At 34.9% G+C, this 27945-nt stretch overlaps 1 protein-coding gene across 2 annotated transcripts; it reads right to left on the bottom strand.

The window, feature by feature from the left end:
• Nucleotides 1-640: 640 nt before the first annotated feature.
• Nucleotides 641-27945, bottom strand: LOC132156724 (fibulin-7-like). Of its 2 annotated transcripts, XM_059565708.1 has the most exons (8): nucleotides 27539-27945; nucleotides 26181-26343; nucleotides 23451-23627; nucleotides 17379-17504; nucleotides 16126-16263; nucleotides 6634-6771; nucleotides 3957-4095; nucleotides 641-2346 (listed from the first exon to the last, which is right to left on the bottom strand). In XM_059565708.1, the coding sequence occupies exons 1-8, from the start codon at nucleotides 27608-27610 to the stop codon at nucleotides 1971-1973; spliced, it is 1329 nt and encodes a 442-aa protein (XP_059421691.1). In that variant the 5' UTR covers nucleotides 27611-27945; the 3' UTR covers nucleotides 641-1970. The 2 variants fall into 2 exon arrangements, with proteins under 2 accessions (XP_059421691.1, XP_059421690.1); XM_059565707.1 differs by lacking the exon at nucleotides 27539-27945 and having other exon boundaries at nucleotides 26181-26607.

Here is a 27945-nt window from a genome sequence, read left to right as displayed (position 1 = left end):
CTGTGATGCAAAGCTGAATTTACAGCATCATTACTCCAGTATTCCTTCAGAAATCATTCTAAAATACAGATTTTTTGCTCAAGAAAAATAGATTATTATCAGCTGTGCTGCTTCATATTTTTGAGGAAACTCTCATCTTTTTTCATGTTTCTTTGATGAACAGAAATTAAAAAAAACAGCATTTATTTGAAATGTAATGTTTGTTATATTATAGATGTATTTGTTGTCACTTTTGATCACTTTAATGCATCATTTAATGCAAGTTTTAATTTCTTAAAGGAAAAAAAGAAAATTGTACTGACCCTTTAAGTTTGAATGGTAGTGTATATGCTAATTAACTTAAAGGCACGGTTCACCAAAAAAATTAAATTTTATCAGCATGAAACAAAAATGAGGTTTTTATTTAAATAGGTTTAAATTATAACCGAACTGTCCCTTTAAGAATGAATTCTAATTAAAATGTGGAATGTCCTGCAGGAAAAAAACATCAAAGATCAGAAGAGATGAAAGATCAAAAGAGATGAAAAATGCCAGTGTCAGATCACTTTGTTTTCATTTTGATTAATTGATTGTAAATCTGCTGATCATTCCATGTAAGATCAAAGAAACCAAGACATTGAAAAAAAGTGAATTTCTGACTTTAATTAAGAAACATTCAACGTGTGTGTGCAAGACAGAAATTGAATGCAATAATGTGTGAATGAAACAGCTGTTGATTTCAGTATTAGATACTAAACCTGATGTAACATCAGCAACAGACGCAAAGAGCAATATATCATATTCAAATGCAAAATTACAAAAAAAAAAAGCAATGTTCAGATTTTTTTGTTCTTATTATAAAACATCCAACAAACATAATTGAACAGTAATTAAAAATAGGCACTTCTCTCATGTAGTAGATGCTAAGTGCTGTTTATTTCAGTCTGTGTGAACCCCGTTGATTGACAGCAGTGCATATTTACAAGCTGAATTTAACCATGTAATGTATCAGAAGAAGGAAATAATAAAATAACAACTTACTGTTCTCTTCATCAGGTTGAATTGATGCTTGTGTCTTTAGACGTTCATTCTTTAGCTTTTAAAAATGATCCCATGTTCTCCTCCTTACTGATTGATCTAACCAATCGTTAAGCTGTCGTCGTGGTTACTTCCCAGCATTCGCACCTTTTTACAACTCGATTTTTTCCTTTCATGTCCATTCTACACTTCACTTTACTATTTTCCACTTGCAACAACCTATATTGTTAAATACATTTAAAAGAAACAACACATTTGGCTAGTACTGTACTGTCTCAATGAGATTTGTGAAATGGTTTGTCAAAGGTCAAGTGTGTCATTTTTGTGACGTAACGAAAAAAAAAAGAGAAAAACAGGTAGTCCCGCCCCCAAACTCATGCCATTGGTTGAGATAGAGGTTGACTGACAGACGACCAGAGGAAAAGGTGTCAAGGCTTAAATTCAAGATTAAAAAAAAAACATACTTAAATAACTTATAACAAAAGTCTTAATTATAATTTTAATATGTCTTAAATTTGTGGATGGAAAAAAGATGGCATAAAATAGCCTAATGTGATTATTAAACTTTAAATGGATATGATTTAATTAAATAAATGTGAGTGCCTTAGTAAGTAAAATAATCTGAGGTTTGTTCTGTTTAGACACTCAGTATTCATTTCATTTTGCAGCTCTGAAAAAAAGTCTTTAAAAGTTTTAAATTTGATCGATCTTGCACAGAAGTATGTTAAACAGTATCAAGAGGAAGTATTTTAACACAGAAAAAAAACCCCAGACACATTTCACCTTAAAACACAAATCGGCTAAGAGTTATTGCCTCAAAAATCATTATTCCACATAAGCATGAGTTTCCACTGTAAATCGAGCCTCATTCATTCAGCGTTAGCATCAAGGAAAACATTCCTTCCTCTTCAAGTCTAAACATCAACACTCAATTTAGACAGCAAGCAGCCTCTTCAGAACTCGTAGGGTGAAATCAGAAGGTTGACCCGTGCCAGATGTTTGGCTTGGAAGGTGCGGTCGGCGTATTCGGACATCTCCACCTCCACGCTGAGCTCCTGCGGGCCTCGCAACGGCTGGACCATGATCAGCTCTCCAGTCTGACGGTCTGAACGCTGCATCACGAACATGCTGCGGGCGTCACCTCCGCCTGCGATGCCAAAGCGAAGGCTGTCTGGACCCGGCCGACCCGGAGCCGTCGCAGTGGCCATGCGGAAAAGCGTGGCCGGAGTGCGCAGGTTGGACGGCAGAGACAGGTAGTGGTAAGAAATGGTCTTAGCAGCAAACGGACAGGAACGGCTCTCCATGGGACAGGGATTCCTTTCACACTGGCTGCAGTAGAGGGCAAAAAAGTACTTTACATCATTAATTAGATCTGTTCCAAAACCTACTTTAATAAGCAAGCACACACAGTCCCAAGAACTTTACTTTAGTGATTATCTCATTTTACATTTTTAAAAGCTATGAAAAAACTAAATACTATTACATAATTGAATATTGGTGATTTATATGTTGGTTGCAAAAGAATCTTTCAGAATCTACTTTTGGAAGCTCATTTCTACTGCATAAAGAAAAAAACTTTGTCATTTAATGTCATAATTATGAGATAAAAAATTTAAATTGACATACTACATGATACTTAATTATGATAATTTGACTTTTCACGTTTTGACAATTTTGACTGATTACATAAATTTGATCTCAGAATGACATAGTATGTCATTATTCCTGACTTATTTTTTTGACTAATATCATAATGTGTGTCAATTTAAACTTTTATTTCACAATTATGACTTTGTATGTCATAATTCTAAATTTAATATCATAAAATCTGATTTAGCATGTCACAATTATGACTCATCTCAATTATGACTTAAAATGTCATAGTTCTAACTTTTATCTCATAAATATGACTTAGCAAATCATAATTTTGACTTTTTCTTATAATCCTGATTTATCTCATAATTCTGACTTTATTTGTCATTATGAGATAAATCCAAATTAAACAATCTAACTTTTAACAATCTTGACTTTTTATCTCATAATTCAGATTTCTGTAATAATTTTAATTATTTGACTTGCTTTGTCTTAATTCTGAAGTTTATCTCATAATTATGACTTAGTATGTCAATTGTTTTCATTTCATAATCATGATTTAGTATGTCAATTTTTACATGTCATAATTCTGATTTATAATTTACTTAGTATGTCATAATTCCAACATTTATCTCATGATTACGACTTATGTTATAATTCTGTATTTTCTTTTCATTTCATAATGAGTTAATATGTCGTATTTATGTCTTGTTTCTAATAATTGCACAATTTTGATCTAATAATAATGAATTTGGATATTTTTTATCTCACAATAATAATTGTGCAAAGTATTTGTTAAAGAATGACAACCCAATGTGGCAGAAATAGGCTTCTGTATTTAAATCACTTTCAATGGTTTTGGTTTCAAAAAGTTTTAACAATGCTTTTAAAAACAAAACTAAAATCCTGTCACCTTTTCTCACCTGTTATTCTATTAAAACTATTAAATTAATAAAATCATCACACAGGTCTTTTGTATAGAGCAACAGTTCAAAGTCACAGGCTGGTCTGATATCATGCATTTCAGTCTGTTCTTCACACAAAGTTATAGTATTATTTAGGATTGGAATATAGCAAGTTGTATGGACTACTTTCCATAATAATAATAATAATACAAATAAAAAAATAAAACATACATTTAGGCGACTTATATATATGCTAATTAATTTATATAAATAAATAATAATTTATGTAATATTATGTAATATACCCTTTAGAGTAGCGGTGTTAGTTTAGTGACCTGCTCTATTGGAATCAGCCTCCTGTGTGGCATTTACAGGTTCGTAAAGCAGGTTCCAGTGGAGTTGTACACAGTAAGTCATCAGTCGTGCTGTATGCTCACTCACAAAGGTGATGTCTTGACGTAGCTGACGTTGCCGTGCGAGCGCGGACACTCGGGGTTAATGCACTGGAAACCTCCTCCGGTGTTGATACAGGTGGTGCCACGGCTGCAGTTGTGCTGTTGTGTAAGACATTCATCCACATCTGGAGCGCCCGGAGGAGAGGGAGACATTAGAGTCGGAGAGGGGAGGAACAATAGAGTGAAAGAGAAGAAGAATAGAGGAAAATAGAGGGTTGGAAATGCTGGCTATTTGAGGGACTGTTTGTTTGGACTTTAAATTTTAGCTATGAGTTATGCATTATGAGATATCCACAACTCTAGTTCTGTCATGACAACTCTCGGAGGGATTGGCATAGTAATGTACATGAGCATACATATAGCATACATGAGTCACCTGGTAGCAGATCTATACAGGTGGAGCTGGGGACGGTGGAGGGTTTCTGAAGCAAGCTACAACTGCTACAGCAAGCACTGGTCATATATTTGAATGTTGAGCAGTGAGCTAATTGGCTACTGATACAAGAGAGAACCAATCAGCTGTGCCATGCGATAATGATGTCATTGGGACACATTGAGTTAGACCTATTGGACTGCGCCATCTAGAGTTTCATGCCAGAACTCTATATTTTAACCAAGAATAAAGGCAGTCATAACTTCTGGTGAGAAATAGCACGGTTTTGGTGAGTTACCTCATAAACAAGGTCTTAACTGAGTTACAAAGTCTTAAATGACTGTAAAGCGTTTGGGGGAAATCAGATGCGTGAGATCTGCGTCATCATCAGCTTTTAAAGAGACAGCGCTCAAGTCTGTCACTGATGTAAATCAAAGGACAAAAGGAAAAGAGAAATCGCCCGACTGCTCTAGTCTCTGATTAACTTTTGTAGCTTGAATACAAATTAACCAATACAGTTTATGCATATACAATTGATAGTTTATGTGAAGATTGTTTTAAAATCACTTATTGAAAGTTTTTATATTTCAGAGCCTATTCAATGTTAAAAACAATGGCTTTCAATTATACTGTAATTTTTAATGGCTATAATTAATAGGTAAAGCTGAAAGAAAGTGCATTTAGTAGAGACAGCATTAGCAGTACTTCATTAACAATAGGCTACTTAGTTAAAAGATGCCTTAAACAAATATTTAAAATATACAATCTTTATGTTGTTTCTACATTAATTTGGAGGTTCAGCATGAAATTATGACAATATAAATATATAAATATAAATATTTCTGTTACCCTGTCTGTTTGCTGTATTTATATATATAAACATTTGTTATAAAGCCACATTTCTTTCACCTGTCTAGTAAAATGCTTTTTATTTTTATTGTATTTATTATTTTCATTCACCAAGTGTAAGAAATTACTTGTAGTTTTTGATTTATGTAGATTATATATTTTTTTTTTATATATATAATTGTATTCTAAAATAATCATAATTTCATCTAGAAAATTATCTGCTCTATAAACACATAGTTAACTCCTGAAACACCTGTATTAAAGCCAGATTTCTTCCACCTGGCAGAATAAAATTAAACATTTTATTAAATTTTTTTGTATTTAATTTAATAAAAAAATAAGTTTTATTGGCCAGGTGGAAGAAATTACAGATTACTTTCTATTTGAAATTCTTATTATCTAGAATTAAATTATTTTATTTTATTTTATTTTCAATTTTAAGATCATCAGAATTTCAACTAGAAAGGTAATCTGTTATTTAAAAACACAGTTGGCTACAGAACAAGTTACTAATACAAAGTAGCAAACAGCAATTAAACTGTTCAGGGAAGAAATACTAAATATTTCAGAATTATGTTATTTTTTGCTTCACTTGGCAGCAAGGTTGCCAGGTTTTCACAACAAAACCTGCCCAATTTATACTCAAAACTAACCTAATCATGTTTCGGGTGGTGAAATGCACTTTTTTTTTTTTTTTTTTTTGCTTGGTTTTTCCTAATAAAATTTGCATTCCAAGGTATAAATATCACGTTATTCGTGTCGCTTCAACCTGCAGACATGAAAAACAACCCACAGCAACAGTGTTAAAGTAACCCAATTCCAAAACTTACCAATACTGCATGGCAGACACACAAAAAGAACAGCCTTACATTTTAAAATACATGCAAACAAATTAGGGATCGGTCATGAAAATCGACTAGTCATCTAAAAAAATGACGCGTTGATTAGAGAGGTCAAATACTTTATGTATGTATATACAGTATGAATGTATTAATTCATTAATGCTACTACTGGAATCATTTTGTTATTTTGTTATATTTTATTTGCACGATTGATTCATATCAACATTGCTTTATGATCAGCCAAAAGATCTCTCTCACTTTTTTTCTCCAAATGTTCCTAAGCCTCACCAGACAAACCCCGACTCAAGCGCTTCTCTTCCACATCCCCTCTATTTGTCTTCATCTACCCACTTCATAGCAGGTCTTTGTAAGGTGTCCAAATGACTTTCACAGAGTACGTCCTGCCTGTCGCTTTTTCAGATTCACATTCAAACCACTAAAAATAGAGAGCGCCTTTCAGCAAAGCCGTCATACGGGTTTGGAACGACACCAGGGTGAGTAAAATGTGCCACATTTCTTACTGTCTTGTGACAGCAGGCTGTAAAACACTACTATTCTCAACCCTTATTTTTAAGAGTGTGTGAGTGTTTCTCACTCACCCTCACAGCTTCTTCCATCAGCGAGCAGCTTGTATCCGGTGGGACAGGAGCAGTGGTACGATCCTGGGACGTTTACACAGGCGTGGCCACACAGAGGCCCTCCACGGTCAGCCTTATACACCTCACATTCATTCACATCTGGGCACAACATGTGAATACACGTGTGGATTTGACAAGAGACAGTGACAGAAAGGAAACGAGACAGGAAAATAAAGTATAAGCTACAACAGGGCTCCAAGGAAAATGTTCTTTAATTACTCATATGATGGCCCAACACAGTAAATCATAAAAGTGGTTGGTTGTGTTTAAAAATCATACATTGACACAAATCCTAAAGTATGTTTTGCATAACATCTAACTTAATACTTGTCTAAAACAATCACTAAAAATACAGAAAAAATATTTATGAAATGAAAGTTTCTGAAAGTTTTTGAAAAAGATCCTATAATAATTTAATATGGCTTTATTGTAGTAACAATAATTATGATTTTCCATTATATGGTATGATTGGTATCATAATTTGAAATATGCTGGTTTGATTGTTAGATTCAGATTGTGTTAACGTCACCATATCTACAATGTCAACTAATGGAAAAGTCAAGTTAGTTATTATTTATTATCATGCACCTTATTGTTGTACCTTATTATTTGATTACCCTACTGTTAATAATTAAGCTAATAATTAAATGAATCATTAAAAAAATGTCAAATAATGATTAAAAATAGTAAAACAATCAAAATGAAACACTCACTAAATATGGAAAATTTTATTTGTTTACCTACACGTGACCATTAAAGGCACAGGTTGTAGGAACTGCCACTAGAGGGCGCACTACCAAAACAATAACAATCGCGTGGTTTGATGACGCTAAGAAGGAGCGTGGAATGATGGGATTTGTTGTCTTCTACCCAAGCGATGACAGCCATCAATCAGACGGAAAGATAAATCATGGATTTAACGCGAGTTCAACGATTTGCGCTAGTAGATTACATACAAAGTCAATGAGAACTGTGTACATGCACATGGTTTGTTAAATTATTGAAATATTAACTGTTTATAATATTAAGTGTTTAAAATTTATAAATATTTTAGGTCAAAGGGAATTGGCTGATAAAAAAAAAAGTTAAATTTAACCTGATCTGACCTGTAAAAGTGGACGTTCTTAAGTGTCATCTTATAATTACTGTTAATAATAAATTTAGCATGTACTATTAATGGACAGCCTCCAGCGGCTTATTGCTTTAATGCATCCCTAGATCTCTACTAGAATCCTTATATGTGACTGTAATGGCCTTCCCCTTTAATTTTGTTTTGCTTGGCGTTACCACTAGATGGCGAAATACCCTTATTGTGTATATAAGGGAGAGGAAACAAAGCAAGAGTATTTTCACGTTTGTTCTTGAGCTAACAAGCTTGAGAAAAATGGTTTAAGCTTTAGTATCCCTTTGGCAAGCAGAGCGAGGTATGTTAGTTTGTTTTTCATGTATTTCTTTGGTGTCATTTGTTGTTTAATTTGAACAATGTTAAATGTGTAGTGAATGTTTGTTTGTTTTTGAGTTTATTTTGCTTTATTTATCTATTGTTTTTTGTTTTCTTTGTAGTTTTACGGTGCCACCATGCTGTGATACAATTGTAATGGTGCTATGAAGTTAATGTGTAAACACAGTGTTGTGATGCATGGAAAACATTTGCAACAAGGAATTAAGACAACGATCACTTCAGCAATGAAGTTTATTGCATCTTAAAATAAATCGAAGGCACCCGTCAAAAACTCTCTGTTTCTTTTCTACGAGCTGAAGGGCCGCTACAGTAAAACTCGCTGCTACACATGAGGTTTCATCGTGTTGCTGTTGTTTCATCGCGTGAGTGGGACACTGGACTTTGCATCTAAAGCGCTGATTGAATCACGTTACGTCAGTCCGAGACGGATACCTCATCAGGATTGTAAAATTACACAGTCAGTTGGAGCGTGGCTCATTCATGAATGTTTGGATGGTGATCGTATATCAACGTTACTGTTACAGATGAAAAGGTAAACTTTCAGTAAAAGAACGTTACATGAAGTAAGACTGCAAATACAAGTTTCTGGACTGTGTGAGTTGAAATCTTTACAATTAAAGACACTTTAGATGTTTAAAAATGTTTTGAATTTTATAGAGAATTGACGTTCAAGATATGAAGTTGAATGAGTTGTGAAATATTGATTATGATGTTGAAGTTATTGATTTCAGTCTTCTTTATATAAGTTATTGACTGCCACAGGTAAATGCTGGGTTTTATATTTATGGTAGCCTATATGTCACAAGCACGTGTAAAATGTTGAATGTCAAAGAATTCGTGATCGTGTTGCATATATAAATTGACTTATTACCATTGCTGATTATTTGAGTGTCTAAATTATAGATGTCTGATATGAGTAATGCATTGCTCTCAAGTTTGTAGACAGACAAAATGGAAGACACAGTTGAGCAAATGGCAGCGCAAGCAAGTCAAAAGTTAGTTCCTGATAAGGATTTAAATATTGCAACCGGTTAGATCAAGATCAAGTTCTCGAAAAAGAAATCGTAGAGAGAAAGGCCTAGAGATGCATAAACAGGAGACCCAGAAGCAAGAGAAAGCTTTTAATAAAGCTTATGACTCCTGGAAGCAGACCGCTAAGGAAACTAGGTCTAAATTGAAAGTTTTTTGCACATATGAAGAGCTTGAACATATTTTAAAGGACATTCAAACTAAACATGATGTAGTCACCCAGCATTATGCTCCCTTATTGCACAATCAAACAACAACTTCAGAGATTGTTAAAAGAGTAGATGTTTGTGCCACACTAACTGCAGAAATTTCTGATTTACTGTTGAGCAGATCCAACAAAAAGAAGTTGTAAAGGAGAGAGTAAGGCAGACATTAAATAAAGAGGAGTATGCATCTGTCTTTGGTTACACAAACACTGATACCATCATCTCAGAAAGCCTAACAACATCGGAGACCTTCTCCAGAGCTTCCAGTAAACGAGCCGACGCAGAAGCTGAACTCGCAGCCAAAGTAGAACAAGTGAAGGCTATGCAAGAAATTCACAATCAGCAGGCCAGATTACTTGAGATGGAGAATGACTGGAAGCTGAATGAAGCAAGAATGCTAGCAGAGGTGAAACAGAAAGAATCAGAGATGCATCGAAGACTGGAAGAAGAAAGGACTAAGCTGCAGATGCTACAAGCAGATAAAGAAGTCAAGGTAGCCGCAGCTCGAGTGAATGCCTACAACTATCATGAGAGTAATCTTGAAGTGGAGGAGGAGGGGAGAGGTAATGCAACGTGGTCTGGAAGGAGAGCGGCTGGAACTCAACCCCAGCTGAATCCTCAGGTAGATTCATTCCATCCTCAAGTATTTCAAGAGGTAAAGACAACTCAAGAGACTGAGAACTTGGCTCAAGTGTTAGCGAACTCTCTAAGCATAAATCGATTACCTGTCCCAGAGCCAACGACTTTCACTGGTGATCCTTTGAAGTTCATTGATTGGAAAATGTCCTTCACAGCACTTATTGATCGTAAATCAATTCCTGCAAGTGAGAAGATGTTCTACTTGAAAACCTATCTTGCTGGAGAAGCTCGAAAGGCTGTGGAAGGTTTCTTCTATAGAAATTCTCACGATGCATACCAGGGCACCTGGAAGGTCCTTGAAGAGCGGTATGGAAACCCGTTCATTGTTCAGAGAGCCTTTCGAGAAAAACTTATGAGATGGCCTAAGGTGGGAGTAAATGACCCACTTTCCTTAAGAGAATTCACTGACTTTCTACAAGGCTGTGTTGAAGCTATTCCGCATGTCAAAGGTTTGGCTATTTTGAACGACTGTGAGGAAAACCATAAATTACTCAAGAAATTACCTGAGTCGATTGTACGTAAATGGAGCACAATTGTGGTTGAAGAGTTAGACATGACTGGTGATTATCCAAGTTTTAAACGATTTGCTGAGTTTTTGCAGAAGGAGTCCAAAATAGCTTGCAATCCATTCACTTCTCCACTTCTACTGAGTTCTAAAGTTTCAGATGAGAAATTTCCCAAAAGAGTCAGAGCTTTCAACACAACTCAAGTTAAAGATTCAACAAGAACAGAATTCAAGACGGTATCACCATGTTCTGTCTGTAGGAGTGAAACGCATAGCATCTCTAAATGTCCTATTTTTGCAGAAAAGCCCATGGCTGACAAAAGGTCTTTTATTCGTGAGAATCATATCTGTTTTGGATGTCTGAGAAAGGGGCATATTTCCAAAGACTGCAAAAGACGGCATATTTGTGGCACATGTAGCTTTCGCCATCCAACTTGCTTGCATGAAGATTAAAATCAAAGGGCCTGTGAATGTATCAAGAATGGGGTTCACTCCTACAGACGTGCAAACTAATCAAGAAGTTCAAAAGGTTATGTCTCATACAGTAACGCAACGTGCTTCTGCTACCTCTAGCATTGTTCCTGTTTTTATTTCAACAGTGGATAAGCCACAAAATGAGATTCTCACATACGCTTTACTTGACACACAGAGCGATTCGACTTTTATTTTGAAAGATTTTCTAGATGAGCTCCAAGTAAGCAGTCAAGCAGTGAAGCTGAGACTTAGTACAATGACGACCACAGATACAGTCACCCCAAGTAACAAGGTTAGTGGCTTACAAGTTCGAGGACTCCAAGGTGGGAAATGTATTAAAGTACAGCAAGCCTATACTTGTGACTTTATTCCCGTGGATAAAGCTTATATTCCAACGAGAAAGACTGCGTTGCAATGGCCTCACCTCAGGCACATTGCCAATGAGTTACCACCACTCCAGAGCTGTGATATAGGATTGTTAATTGGATATGATTGTCCTTTAGCATTAGCTCCTTTAGAGATCATTATTGGCACTGAAAATGAGCCTTTTGCGCAGAAAACAGAGTTGGGTTGGAGTATCATTGGCCTTTGTAATCCCCACCTGGACAGACAAGGAAGTCAAAGTTTCATTCATCGAGTTTCAGTGAAAGAATTGTCAGTTCCATCAGCTAATGATGTTTTAAAGGTACTAGAGTCAGACTTCAATGAGAAGGGTTATGAGGATAAATATGTGTCCCAGGAAGATGTCCGTTTTATACGTCTTCTTAGTGACAACATCCAACATAAAGAAGATGGACATTTTCAACTGCCCCTTCCTTTCAAGAGCATCAGTCCTCCTTCACTACCTAATAACAAGAGGCTTGCTATGGTACGTTTGCAGCACTTGAAGAAGAAGTTGAAGTCAAATCAACAGTATTTTGATCATTATAAGGCCTTCATGAAAGAAATGTTCAGCAAGGGAGATGCAGAGATAGCTCCTGTTACATCTGATGAAGGAACAGTGTGGTATATACCCCATCCTGGTGTTTACCACCCTCACAAGCCAGATAAGTTGAGGGTGGTATTTGATTGCTCTGCAAAATTTTGTGGTATTTCTCTTAATGACACCCTTCTCACTGGTCCAGATTTGATAAATTCTCTGGTGGGAGTACTTTGCCGGTTCAGGAAGGAAGCTGTTGCCGTGACATGTGATATCGAAAAGATGTTCCATCAATTTCATGTTCCTCCCGATAATAGAAACTATTTGAGATTCTTATGGTGGGAAAATGGAGATTTGGAAAGAGAACCCAAAGAATATAGAATGACTGTACACCTTTTCGGCCCCGCTTCATCTCCTGGATGTGCCAACTTTGGCCTTAAATACCTTGCAGAGCAGTATAAGTCTGAGTATCCCACAGCTTCGTCATTCGTGAAGAAAAACTTTTATGTTGATGACGGTTTGACTTCTGTTCCATTGATAGAGGAAGCGAAGGAATTGATTGTCAAAACTCAAACTCTGTGTAAGCATGGAGGGTTACGCCTCCATAAGTTTAATTCAAATGAGAATGAAGTTCTTCAGAGTGTGAATTCCACAGAGTGGGCAATAACTACTAAACCTCTTAACCTGACTCCTGAAATAACCGGATACGTTCTTGGCATTCAGTGGTCTACGAAAGACGACACTTTCAGTTTGGACATCAAACTGAAAGACCAGCCTGGAACACGTCGAGGTATTTTGTCAATTGTTGCTTCCTTGTTCGACCCTATTGGGTTTGTTGCTCCTTTCGTGTTGAAAGGAAAGTGCATTTTACAGGAGTTGTGCCATAGAAATATTGGATGGGATGATCCTCTTCCTGACGACTTATTCCTACGGTGGGAGGAGTGGAAAAGTAGTTTTCAGGACTTGAAAGATTTCAGCATTCAAAGATGCTATCATCCACCATCCTTTAGTAAAATTGTCTGGACAGAACTGCACCATTTCTCTGATGCAAGTAACCTGGGGTACGGTGCATGTTCCTATCTTAGGTTCAAGAATGACAAAGACGAAGTACACTGTAGTCTTGTAATGGCCAAAGCTCGAGTTGCACCCACAAAGATCAAAAGCATTCCGAGACTGGAATTGTCTGCTGCTGTAGTTTCAGCCAGAATGAGTGTTATGTTAAAGGCTGAACTGGAACTGAAGATTGATCAAGAGTTCTTTTGGACCGATTCGCAGGTTGTTCTAGCATATGTCAACAATGAAGCCAGAAGGTTTCATGTGTTCGTTGCAAATCGTGTGCAACTAATCCGGGAAATTACAAGTACACATCAGTGGTATTATGTCAATACATCTGAAAATCCAGCCGATCATGTTTCGAGAGGTCTTCTTGTCTCAGACATATCTTCAACAAATTGGATGTCAGCACCCAAATTTTTATGGGAACAAGAAGTGTGTCCACCTCCTAATTTCTCAAATAATCTACTCGTGGGAGATCCTGAAGTCAGACTAGTTCAAGCATTAGTGACGAAGGGTGGTGTTAGTTCTGACTTTCTTGAACGATTTAATCCCCTTTCTTCCTGGAGAACTCTCATTAATGTGATTACTAGAATAAAAAGGCTGGCCTCAAGTCAGAAATATCTTAACAACATTGTGACTGTGGAAGAACAAGAAAAGGCATCTGAGGTTGTTATCAAGCTCGTTCAACAACAGGCTTTTCCCCAAGAGATAAGAGCAATTCAAGGAGGGAAGGTTCTTCAGAAATCAAGTGTACTTTTTCATCTCGATCCTATTTTGAAAAGTGGTCTTTTTCGAGTTGGAGGAAGATTGAAACAGTCGTCTCTTAGTGAAGAGTTCAAGCATCCAGTGATCTTGCCGAAAGACAGCCACATCACCAAACTCATTTTGACACATTACCATGCCAAAATTTGTCATCAAGGGAGGTATCAAACACTCATGGAACTCAGAGCAAATGGGTTTTGGGTTATCGGTGGCAGTAGATCAGTATCTAAATTGATTTACAAATGTGTACAATGTAGGAAGCTAAGACGGCCAGTAGAAGAGCAGCAAATGGCTGAGCTTCCTAAAGAACGGATTGAAGTCTCTGCCCCTTTCTGTTACACTGGTATGGACTGTTTTGGCCCGTTTATCATAAAGAAGGGTCGAAAGGAGTATAAAAGATATGGTCTTCTCTTTACTTGCCTTTCTTCTCGAGCTGTCCATATCGAGATGTTGGAAGATTTGTCAACAGATATGTTCATTAATGCTCTAAGATGTTTCCTAAGCCTCCGGGGAGCTGTTCGTCAACTTTATTGTGATTGTGGTACAAATTTTGTGGGAGCTAGAAATGAACTTCGAGAAGCTCTTAAAGAATGTGACGCAAAGACACTGGAGGCGTTTCTTGTGGAAAATCAGTGTGAGTTTGTTTTTAATGCTGCTTCAGCTAGTCACTCTGGTGGTGTCTGGGAACGCCAAATCAGGACTGTGCGAAATGTGCTAAATGCTACGCTTTCTCAGTGCTCCGGCAGACTTGATGACTCTTCTCTTAGAACGTTGTTTTACAAAGCAATGGCTATCGTTAACAGTCGACCATTAACTATAGATGGAATAAATGACCCCAGGTCACTGGAACCAATAACACCAAACCATCTTATCCTAATGAAGTCTAAGACTGTTCTTCCTCCTCCTGGGAACTTTCTGAAGGAAGACATGTATGCTACAAAAAGGTGGCGCAGAGTCCAGTACTTAATTGAACAGTTTTGGAGTCGTTGGAAAAGGGAGTATCTCCTAAATATTTCCACACGACAGAAGTGGCACGTACCTCGACGTAATCTTGAGATTAATGACATAGTCATCATCAAAGAGGACATGCTGCCAAGGAACCAGTGGCAGTTAGGTAGAGTAGTTGAAGTCATTCAAGGGAACGATGGCTTAGTCCGAGTTAAAGTTCAAACAGGAGAACGAAAACTAAAGACTAAGTTAGGGCATCACCCTAAACCTTCAATCATTGAGCGACCAATTCAAAAATTAGTGGTTCTACTTGAAAGCGAATGATTCATTGATAGGGACTCGTGCATTAGACAATTGGGTTAAACACAAGGTTAAAATGTTTTTTTTGTTGTGTGTTATGTTGGAAAAGGGTCACTGAAGGTTGAAATCATGTATGATATTTGTATGTTTTTGTTTTTGTGTATCATAACATGATTGGTGGGAGTGTAATGGCCTTCCCCTTTAATTTTGTTTTGCTTGGCGTTACCACTAGATGGCGAAATACCCTTATTGTGTATATAAGGGAGAGGAAACAAAGCAAGAGTATTTTCACGTTTGTTCTTGAGCTAACAAGCTTGAGAAAAATGGTTTAAGCTTTAGTATCCCTTTGGCAAGCAGAGCGAGGTATGTTAGTTTGTTTTTCATGTATTTCTTTGGTGTCATTTGTTGTTTAATTTGAACAATGTTAAATGTGTAGTGAATGTTTGTTTGTTTGTTTTTGAGTTTATTTTGCTTTATTTATCTATTGTTTTTTGTTTTCTTTGTAGTTTTACGGTGCCACCATGCTGTGATACAATTGTAATGGTGCTATGAAGTTAATGTGTAAACACAGTGTTGTGATGCATGGAAAACATTTGCAACAAGGAATTAAGACAACGATCACTTCAGCAATGAAGTTTATTGCATCTTAAAATAAATCGAAGGCACCCGTCAAAAACTCTCTGTTTCTTTTCTACGAGCTGAAGGGCCGCTACAGTGACATATAAACAAAACCACAAAACCAGTCTTAAGTTTCAAATTTTTGAAATTGAGAATTATCATCATCATAATCCGAAATTGGTGTAAGACTTGTTACAATAGGATAATATTTGACCGAGATACAACTATTTGAAATTCTAGAATCTGAGGATGCAAAAAAATCTAAATATTGAGAAAATCACCTTTAAAGTTGTCCAAATTAAGTCCTTAGCAATGCATATTAATAATTACTAATGAAGTTTTGATGTATTTACTGTAGGGCATTTACAAAATATCTTCATGGAATATGATCTTTACTTAATATCCTAATGATTTTTGGTATAAAGGATTTTGACCCATGCAATGAATTTTTGCTATTGCTACAAATATACCCCAGAGACTTCAGACTTCTTTTGTTTTCCAGGGACACATATTATGGGGTTGTTTGATGACCCACCCTGACAGATGCTGTTGTCTGAGGTCCCGCTCATGTGGAAGCCTGCGTCACAGCTGCAGTGCTGAGCTCGGTCCACTTTGGCACAGCGAGGCTTACGGCTGAAGGCCGGGTCATTCATGACGCTCCACTCCGGAGGCGCTGAGAGAGACAGAGAGGAAATGGAAAAGAGGAGGCTTAACCTCCCACAAACACACAGACCCACATATGAGTGACAAACATTCACATGCATGCTTTCATTTATAGACCGGGACACAGGTCAAAGGTGAAGTGTGTCATGCTTCACTACTAGCAGCTCCATGTGGAATCGCAAAAGTATGTTTTGCATTTTCTGTTGAAAATGTGTGTTGCACATGCAAAAAGTTGCCACTGATGATTAGTGGGTGTTGAGAGGTGGGTGATCTGACGGTTTTGTATTGTTAACCTGAAGAAGTCCTCATTCTTCTAATCAAACAAATCAAAGAATGTTGGTAACAGTGTTGAGGGTAACGAGTTACTATTTTTAATAAGTAACGGAAGGTACTTCGTTGTCCAATTTACTGAAAGATCTCGTGATCCCGTGTTGAGAGAAAACTGGAGTGAGTGTTTAAAAAAACATTCTAATAATCAAAAATGACTTTAGATAAACATAACATTTGTGTTTTTTTATTTTCTTCTTCTGTGTCTTATTGTAAATGCAATCCAGAATGGCAGCACAGCTGAAAGGTAACTGTATCCATTTCACTTTGGGTATGAAAGAGCTTTTACATTTTCCAAAAATATAACTTTATGATATCAAAAACAAGCAATAAAGAAGCAACCCCAGCACAGATGAGGAAAAGTTACGCAAAAGTAATGTAATGCTTTGCTTTCCATAAAAGTAATTGAATTAGTTACTTTTTTAGGGAGTAACGCAATATTGTAGTGTATTCACTTTCCCCAAGACTGGTTGGTGACTAAACACTTCCTTGATTTCCATAGTTGTTTTTTTCTTCTTTTTTCATACTATGGATGTCAGTGGTTTGGTTTGATTACCAACATTCTTCCTTTTGTGCTCAGCAGAAGAAAGAAACTCATACAGATTTGTTACAGCTTGACAGTGAATAACAGAATTTTCTTTTTTTGGGTGAATCATCCCTTTAAAAAACAAAAATGAAAAAGAATCAGGATAAGATTGTGGGTTATGATCTTTTCCTGAAAAAGCAGATTTTTGTGATATCACCCACTCCTAGTTAATATCTGTTGACACGTATAGTACAGATTAAAGGAACACAGACCTGTCTGCGTCTGGTATTGACATTGACTGCCGCTCCAGTTGTGTGGACAGGTGCACTTGTACTGGTTCAGAGCCTCCACACAGGTGCCGGCGTTCTGACACGGGTTACTGGCGCACACGCTCACATCTGTGTGAAAGACAACAGCCTTACAGTGCAGACCAGTGCTTGCTCTCTGAGGAGCTGAGATCAATGATGTTACAGTTCACACCAAATACATGCTGGCCTAATGCAACTCATCTTAAAATGAGAAATTAAAACATACTTTGCATACAGAAAATGGATCACATGGCATTTATATTACAATAATAAATCCGAATCTGTTGTGTGTAGGTGTTTTTTTTTTGACAATTTTTATTTTTCTTTATAATTATTTAATAGTAATATGTGATGGCATTAAAGTTAAAAAAGGTAATGCAATAACTTAATCAATTTAAATCAATGATTTAGTGCAACATAAATCAAAGGCAATACAATGCAATATGTATACATTTGCAAGTATAACATTTCTATTCTATTTTCTTTTTTTTTTTTTTTACAGTCATGAGAATGGGGGAAATGTGTCATAAAATATAATGAATAATGTCGCAGTTCAAAACAATCATATTTATATATATATATGTTTGTTTTCATGAGGTTCTTGTAAATCTTTTTCTGTTTTATTTTTTTATGCAGTTTTTATTATTTATACTTTATAGGTCTTTCTATGCCATTTTTTATTAAATAAAAGAAATGTGTAACTGTAAAAAAAGTAATACAATGAGTTTTTTTTAATCCAACTAAAATCAATGAATTAATTCAACATAAACTGAAACCAGTAAAATATATATTTTTTTACCATGATGTATAATCAAATGTATTTGATAAATAAATTGATAAATGTAAGAAATTATTATTATTATTATTATTATTATTATTTTATTATTATTATCATTATTATTATTATTGTTTTTTTGTATTTATTTATTATTATTATTATTATTTCATTATTTTTAATTTATTGGGTTTACATGAAAATAATGTGACAAAGCAAAAAAAAATCTTATTCTTCTTTTGATTTTTGGGTGAAAATGACCCAAACATGTCTGGTTTCATGAGATTCACCCTGAATGGTTGTGTTGTATAAAGCCACTTTTTGTATTATCTGGAATACCGTCTTTATCATGGATCTGCAATCCTAAATAAGGCCGAATGAAAGAAATAGTTGAAATGTCCCAGATTCTTATCTCGGTGTCTGTACAGAGCTGAGGATTATGTGTCCATGGAAAGCACCTGAATTGTTGGAGGAATTAAACAAGCCCACATTCTTCCCTATTTCCTGTACAGAATGGCACAGTAAAATGAAACAGATCTGCTAGAATGTTAACAATGGAGTGTAAGGGGATGTTGAGTGGCTTCTCGCTGTCACATTGACTGTATCCCGCACGCAGCTTTGGGAGGTCTGTAAGGTTTACAGCAGCTACTGTGCCACGCAACATCTGTCGGCAGCAGCTGCGGATGGTAACCTTCATCTGCTCCGGATGGGAATTTACTGCCACTGCTGTAAATATCTATAATGGACAGTGAGAGCAATGTTGTGAGGCCCGTGGACAGAAGAAAAGATGAGCAGATAAAGCGCTGTGAGACACATGTTAAGGCAATGATCCCTGATGAGCTGAAGCAATGATCCCTGAAACTACTTTATTTTGTATTTGATTTGTGGTTATTTCTGCAATAAAAGAGTAGTGATGTTAGTAGGGTGTAATGGTATCTGGTTTGGATGATTTGTAAATGTTTTAAAAAATATGCTGAAGATTGTTCAGACAACTTGCACCATTGTGGAGTATTGACAAAAACTACATATGAAGTAAAATCAAGTGTAATAAATTTTTCAGCGTAATGCATTATTATAAGGATACATGTATGCTTTCAGGACTACAAAGCTGATATGTGAAGCAGTGTTATTTATTTTAGTATAATTTATACACTATTATTGTACTTGTGGATTTATACTTTTAATATTTCTATTTATAGCTTTATTTTTTATTTCAGTTTTGTTTTAAATAATTTTATTACTTCAAACTTAGTTTTTTTTTTTAGGTTTGTGCAAAGTCAACATAGTAATTGAAATATTGACTATTTGTATATCAAATATTTATATTTTATCTCTGCTATATTTGAATTGACAAAAACAAGTTTTTAAAAGTGTTTGTTAGCAATAGCATTAATATGAAGATAACTGAAGAGAATTGCATTAAGAAATAAGTGAAGATTATTCTTATGGATAAACAAAATAAAAATAAATATAAATAAATATAAATATAATTTATATATATATATATATATATATATATATATATATATATATATATATATATATATATATCACATTACAGTAATTAAATTAATTAAATTTATTAAAAATGCATTATTATTATTATTATTTATTCGTTGTTTTTTTTCCTTTTGATTTTGGGATGAAATATGACACTAAAATATAAAGTAAATAAATTATATTTGTCATAAAGAAAATGCAGCCTGTTTCATACCTTTCAGATGTTTTGCGTTTAGACACAAATGCTCATTACCATTATGCATCTAGACTTTTTCCTTTTGTGTTTGTCTTTATTTCTGTTACCAAGTCAGCAAGTCTAAATTATTTTCTGTAGTATTCAACATTGTGCCACAATTGCTTTCAAGTTAGATCTGTACTTCTACAGGGGAAAATCCAGTGTGAAAAGAAATCCACACGAAAAGAAAAATAGAAATACAGCACGTTGGACATCAGACATAAGGAAGTAGAAAGACATTGAGAGTGAATGAGAAAAAAGTTTTAACTTTTCGGCCAAAGGAATGTTTCTTCGACAACAGCGCTCACGATCCCTCTCCTGTTTATTTTCTTTCCCAGGAGGCTTAAGTGCAAGAATTTGCAGTCCCCAACATATTTCAAAACTGCCTAGGTACATAGCTATGTTATTTCACCAACTCTGAAAGGTGCTTTCGTATACCTCAAAACTCTCAAAATAGACAGACTTACCCCGCCTGCAGAAACATAGACATTACACGGTCTGTGCAGGGTTTAAACCTAAACTCTCTCTCAAACACACACCCTTTCAAACACACACCCATCCCACTGTACCACTTGGAATGTCCCGAATGCTGCCAGCAGCGATATTAAAGGAAGTCATCAATAGCATGCTTAGCATAGTTGCGTGCTATTGGAGCATGGGCCGGCTTAATGAGATGTGTGTGAGCTTAACCACTGACCTCTGAGACTTCATACAAAACACAGAGTGCTGTACACTGCCAGTCTGTTTATTCTTTATTCATATTTTCTCATTTTGGATAATAGTAAAGTGTCAAAGTTATGAAATACCACAGATGGAAGTGTGATGTGGTGAGCTAAACATGTGAGAAATGAGAAGTACGTTTGAGCTGCTTCTGCTTAGATTACAGCTCTGCTCATGAGGTGCATCCTGGGATGCTTTTGAATACTATTTAAGAAGGAATATGAGTTATCTTATGAAGGCCTCTTTCTGCTTCAGAGTGAAAAAAATAAAACAGATAAGGTGAATTTTGAGATATGCATTAATGAAAAATATATTATTACAGCCACAACCTTTTCTAAATGATTGGTTGATTTATTATTAATAATAATAATAATAATTAATAGTTATTTACTATTGGTAAAAATGTGTTTTCATACTCACACATAATGCTGGTTTCAGCCATTTTTTTCAAAATGTGATAACACTTTACAATAAGGTCCTATTAGTTAAAATTAGTTAATGCACTAGCTAACATTAATAATGTGCAATACTTTTTTATTTATTTATTTTTTTACAGTATTTATTCATCTTTGTTGATGTTAGTTAAAACTGTTAATTATTAGTTCAAGTAATGCAGTTAACAAACCTTTTTATAAAGCATTACCTTTGCAGTGTTATTTTAGTATCATTGAGAGATTATTATAGTTTTTATTTATTTGTATATTCATTTGAATGTTATTTAAAGTTTCAGTTACTTTGTTGTCTTTTTACTAGTTTTTATTACATTTTATTTGGGTTTATTTTATTTCTTCACCTCAATTTCACATAACACTATTAAAAATCATTTGTGTTCATTAAAATATAGCAGAGAACAAATATAAATATTAGTAGAGTATGTTGCATTGGCATAAGTGTAAGATGAAGTATTAAATTGATTAAAACAAAAAGTGTAATAAAAATAAGGCTGAACAGAAAGATATACAAAAAAAAAAGTAAATTATAAATGCACATACAAAACTACTGAAACTAAATACTATAATAGTGTATAAATAATAATAAAACAACACTGCTTCACATATCTGCTTTTGAGCTCAAAATGTAAACATTTTTAAACATAAGTTCTTTTTTTTTTTCAAGTAACGAAAATGTTCAAATAACAGTGATTTTAGATTATTTTTTTTTAAAACCCTGAGCAGAAACATGTTTTCAGTCAAGTGTCCAATCTTTTGAGCGCTAGTGTATTTTCAGACCGAGTTGAAACATGAGGTATGAAGCTGGCTCTTTTTACAGTAGCCAGCTGAAGCCAAAGCATGAAGGTCATTGAGACGCACCATGGACAGGAATGCAAGTACAGGTGTTTCGGGACATTTAATGCTTCTTTAACGATAGCTTCATTCAGTGCAGCTCAAGAGTGAAGAATGCATCTCTTTCTTCAGCGCTCCTTATCTTTCTGCCTGTGTGTAACTGTGTGTGTAGTGCTGCTTTTGCTAGCTGTGGCGTTCACAGTCACTTTCTTTCACAAGCGCTGCTATTCAGGCTTTATCTCAGTACTGTCACCCTGAATGGGATTTCAGATTAGCCAGCTCACAATACAACAATAAAATGGTAGTCTCTGTGTCTTAGTCCAGGAATTCTGCTCAATAACACAGATATAGTTACATGGTGAATCTGTGGGCTATGTATGATGATGATACATGATTCTTTATCTGGTTTTTGTGTTTCTAATCCACTTCAACATTACCATTTAAAACAATTCTCGGTTGCAAGAGTCTTTAATCTTTTCAGTTCAAGAATAATATATATATACATACATATATATATACATACATGCATACATACATACATATATATATATATATATATTTTTTTTTTATGTACTATGATAGTTTGGCAATCATGTTGTGTGGTTCTATCAGCTGTTTTGTGAATCAATCCCTATTAATGTAATCATTCAAATGGGTTTGGAAAAAGGAGAGAAATAGTTTGCGATTCAGATTGATTCATTTGCACAGTTCACTCATGCACTGAATCGTTTGTATGGGTTTCTCACAACATAATGGGATCCTTTAAAACAGAAACCAAAAAAAATTGTGCTGGATTGCATAAAATTGATATAAAATTCATTGCAAACAAATCTTGCTAATGTGTTCTTTCATTTTTGTGTCCGCGATGAATCAGCTCTTTATACCACAAGCAGAGCTTGAGAATCAGCAACACACAGTATTGTAGGAAAAGACCATTATATACATAAATAAAAGTATTAAAAAATATATATTACAACATGAAGGCACTTTTTGATGGGTACTTAAGAGAGATTAGAAATGCCTTTCACTGATTCAATGATTCACTTAATTCACTTTTCATTACTGAACACATTAACGTTTTTGAGTGAATCAGCTGAATCAATGAATCATTCATTAAAGGCACCCACTTTTGACTTGCTGAATTAAGGTGTGTTCTTGAAAGAATCGATTGCATGATTGATTGAGTGATTCTTTCCGGAATGAATCAAATGCTTGATTCATTCCTGAACTAATCAGCATTTTGCAAAGAGGTTGACACTCTCATAAAGGCAGCCACTTGTTTCAACAATCAGCGATCTTGAATGATTCAGTGACTCACTAATCAAGACAGTTGTTGGTTTCTGTTCTGTTTCTGATCCTGAATTTGTTGAATTAATTCAAATGAAGTCAAGACAGTCTCTTGTTTTGTCTCATTTACTGGTGTTTGTGTACAGTGTCTCTATGTACTGTAGTGAAGTTCACTTGTGTTGAGGTTCCACCAGATACAGTGTATGATACACATTCATTTAAAGCTTTTGACCCACCTTTACAGACGACGCTGACTCCGCTCCAGGTACCGTTCTCCTGGCACACGCGTGTTCCCGGTCCTATCATGCGATAACCCTGAGAACACGTGAAATGGACCTCATGACCCACCAGGTATTTTGAGCCAAACTTCCTCCCGTGGGCCGGAGCCACCAGAGTTGGACATGAGGATTGAGCTAAAGATGACATGAGAGGACAAACAGACATACAGAGAGGGGAATGTCAGAGTAGAACAGACTTACATGAGGAACCGAAGTCTCGCTGAATGCTGAAATGCTGGGTTATATTGCTTGAAGGCATGCATGTGTTACTGAATGTGGGAACTGTCATGGGAAAAGATGGGAAATGCCTCATTTTATACAGACAAGAATAGAAGAATAGGAAGAATACCACATGGACCGTAGACGAAAACAAGGCCTGGTGCTTGTATGTTGTTTATGGGTAATTAAGGTAAACAATCCATGCACCAAAAAGAGAAAATCAAAATGATGAAATGTCTTTAAAACCTCTTATTTCTCAAGCTTTTCTAGTTAAAGCCAAAAAATGTTATAGCTAAAACCTAAATAATTAAATAAATAAATAAATAAATAATGAATTAAAATAAACCTTTTCTATATATATATATATATATATATATATATATATATATATATATATATATATATATATATATATATATAAATATATATAAATATATATATATATATATATATATATATATATATATATATATATATATATATAAAATATTTTTGAAATTAAATTAATGAAAATATAGACATGACAAAAACACACAACAAAGCGACTAAAACATAACATTTAAAGGTAAAGTAAAAAATGTTAAATATATATACAGTAGTTTAAATATCCATAAAAACTATAATAGTATCTGAATGAGACTAAAATAATACAGTTTTTTTTTTTATCTTAAATATCTGTTTTATGTAATATGGAAAAAAAATGCATGCATGTTGGATTATTAATTAAAAAAGAGTATATGTTTTTTTTTAAGTGGTGTGTATATATATATATAAATATATATATATATATTTTAACAATTCAGATTTCACAGGCTGGTGAGTTTCTCAAATAATCTACATATTTTTTTTCCTCTCAAGCACTGGCTGCTACAAATGCCAAAGTAACTGATGATTCCTGCCATCAACCCTGGTTCATGAACTGTCAGTAGCTTGGGCCAAATGACAGCTACACATCCGACCCGTTCACATCATCCGTAGAGCGATGAGCGTAATCCAGAGCTTGGACTCCTTTCCAAACCTGAAGAAGCAGCCAGACCACTGATTTTAAAGGAAGGAAGTCATTTCATGCTTTTAAAATCCAAATAGAATTTGAGAGATCTTTGATTTGTTGGAGTTCTGAGGCTCGTTTATTAGGATTAATAAATCCTCTATGCAAGAATGACTTCCCAAAACAACATTTTTTATTGACTGGATACTTTTGTTGCCAACTGACACAAGCTCTTTCATTCAACAAAGCCATTTTGCAGAGCGCAGATACATGAGAGAGTGTATGACTCAAAACAATATTTAAATGAACTGTAGCTTTTTTTTATTTCTGTGGTCAAATATTGTCTCCTATCCTAGCTTAGTATGCAAAAACACCATCATAACGAAGATCTATTTGCATCTTGATGCAGCAACATTGACCAACTGCAGGAAACCTGTTTGAGAACAATCATTATTTTCTCAATTTTGTTTGGGGGGGCTAAAGGTGCAGAGTTTTTATGTTCACTGGAAATGCATGAAGTTTTTTTTTTTTATATACACTGTATATATATATATATATTTCAGTTGAATTATAAATACTGAAGTACACTGAAGTACAAATTTACTATACTGTACTGAGGTACATTTTCCATGCAAAAATGCCCACTTTCCATTGTCAATAGCAATTTTGCAGAGCAACGCTAAATGTGGCTTCACCTTAAGAATTTTCATCTTCCAATTAATGGCAGCTTGCATATTTATTTATTAATTTCTTTGATTATTATTGTTATTATTATAGACTATTTCAGTTTTAATTAAATATTATCTTATATATTTACATTGTAAATTAGCAGTTTACATTTTAGTAATTTTATGTTAGATTTTTTATATTTCTATTTAGCTTTATTGTATGTCAGTTTTAGTTTTAGTAATTTTATTGCTTCATTTCAAAACCTTAACTATTTCAGTTAAATTGTAAAAAAAAAAAAAAAAAAAAAAAAATTTTGAAGCTGTGAATAAAACAGATTATTGGAGTACATTTTACAAAAAAATACTATTTTAGTCTTTCTACTTGATCATTTCATGTCTAATTCAATTAAATTTCTCTGTCTTTTTGTAAATATTATTTACTAGCAATTTCTGAGTATAAATACACTACACTGCACAATTTTTTTTTAGTTTAGTTTTTAATATCTAATATTTATATTTTACATTTCAGCTTTATTAAAAGCTATTTTTTGATAGTTTTAGTTCTAAAACAATAACAGCGCTGGCCTCAAATCTGAAGCAGCCTTCAGATTTACATCTTTCATATTCCACTTTGATGTGTTTTACAACTATGACATCAGCAGCTCCAGATGCCTGCATGACATCACACACACCTGCTCTATGTGGAATCAGTAAGTCAGAAATAAACATGCACATTTAGGAAAGAAGAGACTCCACATTCACAGCGTTTATTGATATAATGAGATATGAATGTGAATGTGTTATTGCACTTACATGAGGACTGGTCTGCTTGTGGGAGCTTGGACACTGAGTTTTGAAGGTTGGTGAGCTTGGACTTCATAATCCGAAGCCCTTCTGTGAATCGTATCTCCTGTCCTTTAAGAAACTTCTCCATTTGACGCAGTATCCCCATCACTCTATGCTTATCCATACAACCCTGAGGTAAAAAAAGCACAACCATCCGAGCACCTGGTTACAATTTGATGGCAAGCAGTTATCCCTAAATTACAGATTCGCCCGAACACAAGCTCATAAATGGAGAAGATATTGGACGTCCAAAACGATTGCAAGGAACATTCCCACTAAACGTTAGCTTTGTATGAAAATGAAAAATGGCACACATGAATGATCAAGGCCAGATGTTGTGGGTGATGTCATGCATTAAGGCACAGGGACTCCTGTGGGGCATGACATGAAAGCTCAGGCCAGTGTTTAGCAGCTCATTGGCGTGCCAGCACACAACCGAGTTCCCTTGGAAACACAAATATTACTCCAGCAACAATTTATCAGAAGCGATGCATTTGGACCGTGCATTCGGTCAGTGGGCAACCTCTAGGAACCACATGCAAGAGACTAATTCTTGCTTTTTCTCTTCAGATGCTTGATGGCAGTTTAACAGAAAGCTGTTGGGCAGATGTCTCTAAGACCTCTGTCCAAAACGCTGGTCTCCTGTATGTTATTCATGGCAGTTGAATACAGTCTCGTTAGAGGAAAGAGGAAATGTATTGGCCTTTCACTAAGCTCTATGCCATGGTAAATAAAGGCAGTGCTAATCTGGATAAAAGACAAAAATGCATCCGACATATTTAATTATATAGCTAACACTTTTGAACACTCACTTGAAATGCCTCAATGACATTGAAGTAATTTGCATAAACCTTTATCTATGCAAGTGGAATTTAATGTGAAGACAAAAAAAAGCTAAATTTGAACAGAAATTGGTTGAAGAAAGATAAATAAGATTTTTTTTTTAAATTACACCTATGTTAACTTAAGAAGAACTGACTTCATAAATCCACCAAAAATCATCAAATCCCCTATTAACTAAAAACCATTGAGCAAAACTGATGAAGAAATGCCATATTCCAGTAGCCTACTTCTGGAAACTCACAAAACAAAATACCATACAATATATTCATTCAAATTCTTTTATCTACTGTATGCCAAGTTTGGCAAAGGTTTGTAATTGAGACTTCGTTCGATAAGTAGATTTTTTGCGATATATAAAATCATATAAAGCACTAATATAATTGACTATTTACGCATTATAATTGTATATTCATATAAATATTGTAGTTATTAATTATGTCACATAAAAATCCATATAATTATAAATATACACGTATACTCGCCTGCGCTTCATCATTACAGTCGTACATTGATAAAAAATTGAGCAGGAGAAAAACTGTGCACGATAACTTCATCCTTCTATATCTGAGTCTCTATAAAATCGCTGAATTTTCTTCTTGTGTCTTTTGTTTTTAATCCTCAAGTGTGTTTACGGTTCCAAGCTGTGCAGTCTAATAGTCGTAGAAACAAGCCTGGGAGGAAATGTTTGATAAACTGTTGCAGAAGTGAGTAAAGATGCTCCTGTTCTCCTCCTGAAGACGCGAGCGCCTGTGGAGTCGTGAAGACTGATTCGCGAGTTGTTCTTGTGGAATGATTCTTGTAAATGATTCGATTGAACCGATTCGCAAAGCGGGGATTCCTCCAAGAGAGCAGCATTCATTCGTCCATGAAAATGTCACTACAGTGCAGA

This window comes from Carassius carassius, chromosome 14, assembly GCF_963082965.1.
Source record: "Carassius carassius chromosome 14, fCarCar2.1, whole genome shotgun sequence".
NCBI classification, from domain to species: Eukaryota; Metazoa; Chordata; class Actinopteri; order Cypriniformes; family Cyprinidae; genus Carassius; species Carassius carassius.
This window is presented reverse-complemented; position numbering and strand designations above follow the sequence as displayed.